General features: G+C 43.8%; 1 protein-coding gene across 1 annotated transcript; it reads left to right on the top strand.

The window, feature by feature from the left end:
- Positions 1-7: 7 nt before the first annotated feature.
- SNRPD3 (small nuclear ribonucleoprotein D3 polypeptide) lies at positions 8-11058 on the top strand. The gene is made up of 4 exons (XM_081122856.1): positions 8-166; positions 1370-1513; positions 8802-8994; positions 10851-11058. Exons 2-4 carry the CDS (start codon positions 1388-1390, stop codon positions 10910-10912), a joined length of 381 nt encoding a protein of 126 aa, XP_080978982.1. The 5' UTR covers positions 8-166; positions 1370-1387; the 3' UTR covers positions 10913-11058.
- The last annotated feature ends 767 nt before the right edge of the window (positions 11059-11825 follow it).

Genomic DNA, 11825 nt, shown 5'->3' with positions numbered 1-11825 from the left:
CGGAGTGAGGAGGAACCAGAGGCGAGACGGTGCAGTGCGCGCGGCATTTTGGGAACGCGTGGTATTCTGGGAGCGCGGGACCGCCATTCGCTTGCCTCGCGCGCTCGCAGTCGTCTGAGTTCTCGCTACCGCCGCTGCACCGGGAAGGAAGGGGAGGCCGGAGCCGGTAAGGAGAAGCGGGGGGCAGGCGAGGGTAGGCCGAGGCTTCCGTGAGGGACCCGGGGCTGGAGAAAGACGCACTGCTGTGCAGCTCTGCGGGGCTCGGGGAGGGAGAAAAGCGGGAAGCCCGGGCCACCCAAATATCAGCGCCGCCGCACTCTAGCGCCTGCAAATGAGTTCATTAGCTTTACCCCAGAGCACATGCTCTTCACTTTCTATATCTCTCCGGGTATGCAGGCCATAGTCTTGAAGTCATTTCTGGTTGATTTTCTCGATCGCCCGAATACTATCAGGGTAATTCTTTTAGAACTTCCTTGCATATTGATCTCCATCCCCCTTCAAGTTTGCCTGCTTCTAAACTGTTAAACCCATTTTGTAAGTGCTGTTGCCTTTTCATTGGCTCATTCCTTACCTATAATCTTTCAGTGGTTCCCCGCTGTCTTCAACATAAAACTCAAATTCCTAAGGCTTCTCACTGAGGGAGCCTGTCTTTCCCAACGCATGTTTCCTTTCCTCTCTTGAACATACACGATGAGGTTCAACCTTCAGCTGTTACTCATTTCAGAATAAAAAAAATCCACAGCTTGTCCCTTTTAACTAGATGGTCAGGTGCTTGTCTTGTAATTATGTTTTCCCTCCAAAATAAGCATTTCCTGCTTATGGCACATTGTCACTTTGTGAACACTTTGGTATTTTCTTTTTAGCCTTGATGGTGAAGTACAGGGTCAGAGGGCATTGAAGGGTTTGAATTAAATGCACAGCCTCTTCTAGATTTGCCTGGATCCTTGGTTTATATCTGCAATGATCAATACTGTAGATATATGTGCCCAATATAGTCACATGTGGCTGTTGAGCACTTGAAATGTGTCTAGTGTGGCTGACTGAATTTTTAATTTTATATCACTTTACTGTAAGTTTTACTTAAATAACTACATGTGGACAGTGGCCGCTGTATTAGACAGCTTAGGTCTGTATCATGGATTCCCAAAAGGGTGTTACCCACAACTATGGGTTGACAGTACATTGTAAGGTACATGTTTTACAGCCCCTTTGCCCCCAGTACACTCAAAATTGGTTATTTGATGAAGATAAAGGGACATATGGTAGCAGGAAAGGAGATGGAGTGTCAGGCCTTGAGGAAGGCATAGTGTGTGCCACATACCTTCTTAGGCTCTGAAAGATGAACTGACTATTATCTCTCTCACCATAGAACTCTCTTCCTGCCAAGATGTCTATTGGTGTGCCAATTAAAGTCCTACATGAAGCTGAGGGTCACATTGTGACATGTGAGACAAACACCGGCGAGGTGTATCGTGGGAAGCTCATTGAGGCCGAAGACAACATGAACTGCCAGGTATCCTGCTTTGTGCTTAACACTGTAGGGAAAACTTGTACCTCTGTCTTGGAGGACAGAAAGATGGTGATTGGGGGTCTTTTTGAAGTTGTTCTCATTGAACAAGTAACTATTTGTTGAGTGCCTAATGTGTGCTAAGAATTGTAGTAGATGCAAAGATGTGGGCATGAATAAGAGCCTTTTGGAATATTTTATTTTGTCCTTTGTTTTCTTCGTTCCATAATCATTTTCTTCCATATTTTGGGGACCCGTTTAAGAGAAGTGGCTCTACTCCCTTTCATTGGAATCCTTCCGGTTCAGGCCATTATCCTTTTGCCTCCACATGTTAGCATAATGCTTTGCAGTTAGCAGAATCATTTATTCACATACTGTGTTTATTTTCTATTTTTCTTGGGGGCATGGTCTCATTTGATTATAGCAACTACCTTTTGAGGTAAATGGGTTTGGTGAGAGTTTTGTCATCCATAAATAGAGAATACGATTAAAAGACTCATCTGCTGAATATCCGCTGCTAATGAATGTCGGAGCAGCTTCCTGATATGGTGCCCTTCCCTTGGCACTATTTTGTCGTTTGCTAAAATTGCATGAACTTGTATAACATTACAAGGGGGCTGGGGATCAAGCTTGCAATCAAGGTACATGCCCTTGGCCGAAAATGAACCCTGGACCACTTCAGTCCTTGGGCCAATGCTCTAACCACTGAACCAAACTGGCCAGGGTTCTACTTTGTTCTTTTAAACCACCCATAAAGGCCTTGGACTTTGTAGTCAGATGTTGATTTGAATCTTATATGACCTTAGGCATGTTAATCACCTTAGTTTCCCCATCTGTAAAATGGGGATGGTGTTATTTTTGGTTCCCTGTGATATAAATGCCAAGACTGAAGAGTCTAACATAGGGCAGAAATGACCTGACCCTAAAACCCTTGCTGACAGCCTGGGAAAGAATGGCCTCTATGGTGGATTCCAAAAGTGGCAGCTGGAGGCTGTCAGCTCCCTGCATTCCTTACAAACTATTGTTGCTTTGAAGAGAGATCTCAGCAGAGTATACTCCCAAGACTGCTGCAGGGATAACACCCACCCCCCAGGGCTATTCTAAAGATCAAATGAGTTATGTGTGTGCAGCAACTAGCTCAGCATCTTGCACATTATAAATTCAGCATGTGGTACCTGTTAATATTTTCCAGGTGAGAAAACTGAAGGTCAGAGCGATAAAGTGATTTACCCAAGGTCACACTGGATCAGATGTCTTAACTATTCATTGTTTCCCAGGGTTATTCATTTATTTGTGATTTCTTTGTAGCTTTGAGCATCATCTTCCTGCTAGGTTGACCAGCTGGGGCAGTTTCCTGGCATTCAGGGAGATAGGCATCTGGTGACTGCAGGTTTCTCTCTTCAGTGTCAATGTCGTGGAGATGGGTGGTGTGGGCTTTCCATAGGTCCTGTGGGGCTTGGCCTCCTTTGCTTTTGTGAGGTACCACCATCATAAATCCAATCCTCTGGCTTAAGGCATCCTCATTCATTTTAAGGTACTTTAGTTTGGTGAGTAGAATGCAAGACTGGGGTTAGAGAACCCTGATGTGTTTATTTAGCTATTTATTTAAACAGTTACTGAGCTTCAGGACCTCAGACTGCCCATCTGTAATGTGAGGGTGTCTGACCAGGTGGCCTTGGTGGTCTCTCAGATGCAGTCAGTGTGAGGTAAAGCACACAGACCCCAGTGATAGGCATATCTGGAATCAGGTTGCAGCCTACCACCTAGTATGACTTGGAGCAAGCTTTCACCCTCCCTCATCCTCTGTTTCCTCCTTTCTAAATCAGGGATGAAAATAGTGCCTCAGCCTGAGGACTGTAGTTGCAGAATAAATAAGCAGATAGATGCTTGTCAAACAGTAGGGGCCAGCCACCTGCCTCCAGCCTGCTAGGGCTGCCGTAACAAAGTTCCACACTGGTGGCTCAAACAACAGAAACTTATCCTCTTGGGGTTCTAGAGGCTGGAAGGCCGAGATCGAGGTGTTAAGGGATTGGCTCTTCTGAGGAAGACTTGTAGATAGCAGGCGTATTCCTGTGTCTTCACATGGTCTTCCCTCTTTGTGTGCCCGTGTCCTAATTTCTTATAAGGACACAAGTCACTGGATTAGAGCACATTTATCTCTGTAAAAATCCAGACTTCAACATACGAATTTGGGAGAGAGAGACAGTTCAGCCCATAACACTGCTAATGTCAAGATGTGAGGCTTCACTTGGTCTACCTAAATCTACCACATTGAATAAAACCCAGCAGGCTGTGGCAGAGCTGAACCTGGCGGCCGTGAACACTGAGCACGGTTCACTAACAGTCTTGGGAACTAGGAGGCCAGTAGGTGTTGCAGTGCCCACTGGCCCCAAATGGCAGCCTTGGAGATAAGAGCATCCTCTTAGAACTTTTTCTGCTTGTTCTGTGCTAAAGGCAGCTGGAGTTCAGTGTTTGCCATTTGATGTTGGGTTTTAATAGTATTTTCTAATGTAAAAGTGGGGTGGGTCACACACTACAAAGATTGGGAAAACAAATGAGAGAATCCCACCGTAACCACAATTGGCATGGACTTTTCCCCTTGGGGGTGTATTTGGGGTTTATTACTTAATTTTTACTCTATCCCTTTTCAAAAGAGTTAGAGCTGGCTTACAAAAAATTATTGGTAGGATAAAAGTAACAGGTAGGTCAAGATTCAAGTAAGCTGGGGTAGACGGTAAAATGAAGCCAGGCAGTCAGTACCCAGAAACATAAACTTGAATCCCTGTACATTTAATGAAGGTCCATTCAGGTGTAAGCTTAGAACTTGCAGGCAAAGGGAAATCATCAGTTGTGAGGTACATAGTGTCCTTAACATAAAATACCACTTGTGTGGTTTTCCCAGGTACTCAGATATGGGAGAGATTTTTTTTTCCAGGGCCCTGTTGGAGAGAATCTTATTAGATAATATACTTGACAGTATTCCCATACAAAATATACCTTCTTTTTTTGGTTCCTTGGTGATGGTTTTTTGTTTTGGTTTTTGGGTATTTTTGTTTTGTTTTGTTTTGTTTTGTTTTTTTATTTGAGAGAGAAACATCGATTTGTTGTTCCATTTATTTGTTTGTTCATTCATTGGTTGATTCTTGTATATGCCCTGATTAGGGCTCAAACCTGCAACCTTGGCGTATCAGACAACACTCTAACCAATTGAATCAGCCAGGGCCAGGTTTTTTGTTTTTGTTTTTAGTCCTCACCCGAGGACTTATTTTGTGTGTGTGTTTGTTTTTTGAGAGGGTGAAAGGGAGAGTGAGCGAGCCAAGTACACAGAAACATTGATTAGACCAGGGATGGAACCGGCCATCTTTTGGTGCACAAGATGACACTCCAGCCAACTGAGCCATACCGGCCAGGGCAAAAATGATTCTTTATAAAACTTCATCATTCTTTCTATATTTATTAGGTCTACCGTATAGAAGAGCCTTCCCCTTACTCCCCATTTATTCATTCATTCATTATCAGTATGGGCTGTGGATTTCTGTTTTATTAAATGGGTTATAATCTGTTACTGTCATTATTTTGATGTTCAAGTTATTCCTGATTTGGCCAGTAGGAGCACCCTCAAGCTGACTCCTGTGTCCTTTTGATGTGTCCTACTCATTTTGTAGGGAGCACATCCTTACCTTCTGGCACAAGATGTTTGTAACAGGCTCATCAAACCAGCTCTGGACTCAGCTATTTCTTCAAGGATCCTTGGTTTCTTTTAGGTTGGAATAGACTTTAGAAACGAAGATCTGGGCACTGTTAAGTATTTCAAGTCTTAGTTTATCTTGTCAAGCTAGAACCTGTCTCCAAAAGGCTATGTGCATAATAAAGTACCAGAAGCTTCTGTCCGTTGCATGCTTACTCTGTACCAGACACTATGTTAGTGTTTTTGCATGCAGTAGATCCTTCAGTCATCACAGGAACTCTTGAGAACATGCTTCAAGATACCCAGAGTGACCAAGCATGGAAGGAGCGGATCTAAACCCAAGTTTCTGGCTCCCAAGTCTGTGATTTTTACCAGTCTCTAAAGATGAGGCATAGAATAAACCTGTTAGCTCCTGTTACCTCTGGATGTGTCAAACCCTCAGCTCTGTCAGATTTCGGACAGGAAAATAAGTAAAAGAGATCAGGAAAAGGAGGAGGCTCTCATCAATGGTAGGGCAGAGTGTCTGCCGTGTGCCACACAACAGGAATGACCTGATTGATGGTTCTGAGGCACCCCAGTATTGCTTTACAGCCCTGGAGCTAATGCTCTCTGTCTTGGACCCAGGTATGGGGAACTTCCCCTAATATTGACTATAGGTAGACCCCTCTTATCCAAAGGGAGTAAGTTCCAAGTCCCCTCCCCTCCCCTCAGGAGATGCTTGAAAGTGATAGTACTAGACCCTATGTATACTATGTTTTTTCCTACATGCACACATACCCATGATAAAGTTTCATTTAATTTATAAATTAGGCACCATGAGAGATTAACAATAATTAATAATAAAATAGAGCAGTTATAACAATATACTGTAATAAAAATTATGTGAGTGGATTTGAGGCCATTATTAAGTAAAATAAGGGTTACTTAAACACCATGACAGTTGATCTGATTACCAAGATGGCTACTAAGTGACTAACAGGTAAGTAGTGTATACATTGTGGATGAGATGAACAAGGATGATTCGTGTCCTGTGTAGGACATGCAGATGGCATGAGATTTTATTACACTAAGAATGGTGTGCAATTTAAAACTTTTGAATTGTTTATTTCTGAAATTTTCCATTTAATATTTTCAGGCCATGGATAACCATGAGGACTACTGTACTCAGATCTCTTTCCCAAGATGTCATTTAAGTTGGGAACCTGACTTGCTTATGCCATCTGTGTTTCATTGTGGTTATTTGGGAAAGTTGAGTAAACTGGGTGTTCCTGCCTGACTTACATTAAAACCTAGTTCACTCAAGTTATTGCCTTTGGCTTATGATGGGAATGTAGCTCAGGCTTATTAACAAGCTATGTGAGTGGGTGGGCAATGGGACTGTGGGACTTTGTACGCAGCACAGTCATTTCCGCTAGTGTAGCAGGGAGAACATGAGAGTAACAGCGGACCTGGTTCTTCGGGTTCTAGTCGGAGTCAAATGATACTGGGCTCTTTCGTACTTCGGCCAGAATACATACTATTTGTGAAAACACTTGGTTTACGTCTTGTTGATCATACATAACAAACTTTGTCAGGAATTTCCAAAATGGGTTGGGGAGATTGTGATGGAAGGAATGAGATGTACAGGTTTATACTGGAGGAGAAGTGATTTGGCAGCAGCATAGCACCCAAAATAAACACTTCTTTTCTTTAATCTCAACTCCTTCCCCCAAAATCAACATTTTAACTGTCATTTGGATTCACCATTTACTGAGGCTCTATTTTGTGCTAGGCAGTAGGAACAACATTTAGACATACTTGTCTCATTTAATTTGCTCCTTAGTAGTTCTAGAAGTATGTGGTGGTCTGATATATGGGTAAGAGGATGGATTTAGTCAGATGGGCCTGGGTTCACACCCCATCAGGCCACACAGGGGCAGTGTGACCTCAGGCAGGGTAATAGAGTAGGTAAGGGCTTGGCCTCTGGGGACAGATCTGCCTCCTACCGGCTGTGCCATTCCATCTTTAGTGGGCATGGTGATAGTACATATCTCATAAGATTGTATGATATAAAATTAGTTGCTGTGTGAAATCTGAGACACTAGTAAGTCTTCAGTGAACATTGGCTTTATTATAATGTATTTTTCCTCACTTTGTAGGTGAGAGAACTGAGGCTCAGGGAAACCGGGAGACTTAGCCAGGGTTATGTCCCTGACAAATGATGGGGCTGGGCCTCAAGTATAGGTTCCCAGATCTGTTCTCGCTTCTATGGAGTCCCAGGTGTGTCTGGTACTGATGAGCCTGGGTCTGATTCATGTTTCCTAGATAGTCTAACTGTACCCGGTGTTCATTTGTGGCACCAGAAGTTATGATGTTCTTCAAGGCAAGAATAGGATGGCAAGGACTCAGAAACTGAAAATTTGCTAAGAAACGGGGTGCTTGACCTGGAGCAGAAGATTTATGGGGAACTTAAGCCCTGTCAGCCCTGAGGGTATAACAGGTACAGTGGGTTGAAGCGCTAGAAACTGTTCCAATTCACAGATATGGTAGGGGTGGCCCTAGAGTGTTGTTAGTCTCTTTGTACTCTGGGTGTTCAGGCAGCAGCTGGTGGTCAGTTGGCACTTAAAAGAGTGAGTGAGTATAAGATGGCAGCAAGCCAGTCAGAAATCTGGGGAGTCAGCACACCTCTCTGCAATGTGGGTTTGACCCATTCTGAATAAATTGTAATCCTCTTTCCCTGGAAGATTCATAAAATAAGCTGCTTTTTCTGGTAAATGTGGTACCTATTAAGATTGGCGCTAGCAGGTTTATATCACCTCCCATGCCAAGCCAGTCTCCCAGCTGGTCTCACCTCTCTGCTCCCCACCTCCATTCCACAGTTTATCCATGTTAGCATATCATCTTTCCAAACTGCTGCCCTAACCCTATCCCCCCGTCCTCCCACTTTCACTGCTCCAGTCCTTGCATCTGTAGGTTCCTGCCTGAGTGTCCTGTCTCTGCGCTAGCTCTTGCCTTAACCCTCTTCAGTATTCCAGGCCCGTCATACAGGCACTGCCACCTCCACTTCTCAATCCCTAGTCACCCAAGCCAGATGGAGCGTTCTAAGGTGTGCACTCTGGGAGGATCGGAACTGCATCTGATGCATGCTTGTCACCTTCATGGTACCTTTGCAGTCTGTGTGTGGGCAGATCAAAGCTTTTTCAGTTAGAGTTAATTACCACTGAGAGCACTTCACATGCTGACGGGGGGTGGGGGGTGGGGGGGGTGCAGTATGACAGAGTTACAGCTCTGGAGCCAGGCCAGCTGCACTTGAATCTGGAGTCCCTGTATTCTGGTCATTTGACTTTGGATGAGTTACTTAGTTTTGTTTGTTTGTATCTATAAAAATAGTAAAGCTCATCCCCACCCTGGAGGTGCTATGAGGACCATATATGTAAGGTCCTTAGCACAGTCCCTGGTATACACAATAGGCACCTGCATTCCCCTAGCTTTGCCTGGTTCCTATTTCATGATGTTTGTGCATTTCTGGACGTCTCCTCCCACCAGCCAAGGCTCCCCCTCTTAGTGTGCCCCTGTTTTCCACTGGCCCTGTTGGCCCTTACTGATGAGCTGGTGATTTTCTTCCAGATGTCCAACATCACAGTCACATACAGAGATGGCCGAGTGGCACAGCTGGAGCAGGTGTACATTCGTGGGAGCAAGATCCGCTTTCTGATTTTGCCTGACATGCTGAAAAACGCCCCCATGTTAAAGAGCATGAAAAATAAAAACCAAGGCTCAGGGGCTGGTCGGGGAAAAGCTGCCATTCTGAAGGCCCAAGGTAGGTGTTCTTCATGTACTCTTTTTAACGTACAGATTTGTTGTGTATCTTTTAGGAAAGGGCCCTATTATTGCCTGAGCATGGAGGTGGACCTGACCAGCCATCTCCACACCCACTGCTACCTCTTTTACCTAAACTTTTGGGGCCCCCACCTGTGAGGGGCTTAGGGCCTTGTCCTGCCTCTCTGTCTTGCCTCACCTGGTTGCATTCATAAGGCTTATACAAAATCCCTAGTGGGTCCTTAGAAAAAAGATAGAGACTTCTGTCTTAAACAAAAGTAGATAAGTCTCATCTCTACAAAACCCTGTGTTTCCAGAATTATGACCAAGGGACCTGGGGGAGGCTTGCTCTTGTCTAGTTTGCTGAGCCGTGAACCACAGTGTGGATAATCTTGGCTTCTGAAGCAATGGGGCAACAGTTCTCAGAGAGCCTGGGATGTGTATTGACACTCAGCATAAACTGGGGGAAATGCTGATGGTAGGGATCCATTTTCAGATAAGAAGTAAGCAGTTTTAAGCCATCTTTGTCCATTAAAGGGGCCAGACTTCTATTTTCAAAGCTGTTTCTATTTGAAAATAAATTCTTTCTTTAGCATATTTTGAAAGTGAGACTAGCCTTTTCCCAGTGATGTAGTTGGTCCTTTTTTCTGGATTAGCCCAATCATAGGTATTATATTTCGATCCATGGAAAATTCTGCCATGTTGATTAGCTAAGGAAAGCAAGTATAGTCTTTAGAATCTCTCTTGGCATTGGTAAAAAGATTCACAGTGCAGGAAAGTCACTGGATTCTCTATCAGTATCTTTAGCTGCTGTGTGTTTTTTTAAATATGAGGTAGCTTTTGGATTTAAAGATGCAATAAAGTAATCCTTTAAAATGCCTTCCCAAAAAATGGATCAGTTAATCTTCTTGCCCTTCTTAGACAAGAGGCAGTGGTGGGGAGATAGAACCAGAATTTCTGGACCTTTTGTCCTGGAGAAGAAATGGTTTCAGAAATGCCAGCTTTCTTACTAGAACTGCTACTCCCTTTGCTTTCTCAAGGAAAGGTTATCCTCATTGTCACTGTGTAACTGCACCATCTTCTCTAGCAAAAGGTGAAACCCAGTGGCTGTGCACTAGAAGGCATTTGGCAGTGAGTTTGCCCAGATCCACTGGCTTTTGCCTTAGCCATCTGTGCTTTTCCCAAACCCTTGCTCTGGTCCTGTCAGCATGTGTCTGGGTTCTCAGATGACTTCCCTCCCTCTGCAGGGCAGTTCCATGCTCAGTAACAGGAGAGAGGGGTGAGGTTCCAGTTTGTAGCCATCAGAATATTTTCACCTGTCCTTTAAAGCCACTGGCCCTCTCTTAGACCTCTTGGGTCACAGAAAACAACAGTCTTATTGTACCCTTTGCATGGTTTTGTTTTTTTGTGAGTTTTATTTTTTTATTTTGCTATTATAAGACATTTTATACATGCAGAATCCCTCAAAGAATAATAAAACTCCTCACCCAGATTTAACAGATGTTAACATTTAACTGCATTTGTTTCAGAATTTTAAGTGAGAATTAAATGTACCTGTCATGTTTTATTAGCTCGCACTAGGTCAGCTCTGGGAATTCGTCTTTTCTATGGTTCTCAGACTTGTTCCCCAAACCATCTTTGCTCTGAATGCTCTGCCTGTCAGTCTCTTGTAGAGAGCGGTGCTGGACTGGAAGGCAGGAGTCTGGTACCCACTTCAGCTCTGTTGGCAGGTGTGGTATTGGGCCAGGTGTTCTTTCAAGCCCTTCCTACACCGATATCCCAGAGCTCCAACTGCTCAGTGGCATGAGCCACTACCATATTGACCTGGACTTGTCCTCTCTCTCCCCCACCTTTTAGTGGCTGCCAGAGGAAGAGGACGTGGAATGGGACGTGGAAACATCTTCCAGAAGCGAAGATAAATTCATCTGTTGCACAGAACTTTGCCCTTTTTTTTTCTTTTAGGTTATCTGGGTTCAGTGGAGTGTGTGCTTATCTGTATGGTCCTAGGTGTTCTTTTGACATCTTTCTCTTTAGATCAGGGGAAATATTAAACTAAATAAATATGGTGGTTGTTTTTCTTTTTGTGAAAATACGGATTATGTGTTCATTTTGGAGTTTGGTGTTCTGTTTGCTTTGGCAGCAGGTTAAACTGTGACACCCTGGGAAATGTCCTGGGAAAATGCCAGTACTTTGAAGTAGCACAGTTCTTGATAAAAGTTTAAATTGCTGTTCCAGGCCAGTTGGCTAGTTAAGCCCTTAGAAAACTCTGAAAATGCACAGACTGTCTTATTTATCTTCCGACATAGGCAATATATGGTGCTTTGCTCAGGTAACCTTTGTGGAAATGTCATCAGTTCAGCTTGAAAAACATAACATGGGTGGTCCTGGCCCTTAACAAAGTCCAGTACTCTGACCTCTGAGCCTGGAAACCCTAGTGGTTTCAAATTTGGCAAAAGTAACCTAATATTAAAAGGTAACTCAGAGAATCTTAGTGACCTACATCTATGGCTCCTATACTGTGTTTGTAAGCAGTTTTGTGGGGCCAGATTCTTGTGCATTTATCAGAGCATCTGAGCATTGATTGGCACAGCCATAGCTTTTAATGTAGCAAAGGTAGAGAGGGCAGGGTATGCAAAGTGAAAAATGGACAAAAACACAAAAATTGGAAGAGCATCCTGAAGAAGTCATACTGAAAAGAGTTCTTGCCAGGGGTTCAGTATAGGATGAACTACAGCAAAAACTATTGAGGGAAAGGGATCAGTTATCAGCCCTTAGAACATCGCTCACTGAACGGATTGTTCAAGTGATGAAAGAAGAAAATCCAGCACATCT

Source organism: Miniopterus schreibersii (assembly GCF_964146895.1).
Source record: "Miniopterus schreibersii genome assembly, chromosome: 20".
Classification (NCBI taxonomy): domain Eukaryota; kingdom Metazoa; phylum Chordata; class Mammalia; order Chiroptera; family Miniopteridae; genus Miniopterus; species Miniopterus schreibersii.
The sequence above is the reverse complement of the archived record's forward strand: the minus strand, read 5'-3'. Positions and strand labels throughout refer to the sequence as shown.

Bases quoted from the DNA above. Each gene is read 5' to 3' on its own strand.
- SNRPD3 (XM_081122856.1), top strand. From the start codon at position 1,388: ATGTCTATTGGTGTGCCAATTAAAGTCCTACATGAAGCTGAGGGTCAC. The intron at 1,514-8,801 runs GTATCCTGCTTT...ATTTTCTTCCAG, and splicing joins AAGACAACATGAACTGCCAG to ATGTCCAACATCACAGTCAC. The intron at 8,995-10,850 runs GTAGGTGTTCTT...CCCACCTTTTAG, and splicing joins TGCCATTCTGAAGGCCCAAG to TGGCTGCCAGAGGAAGAGGA.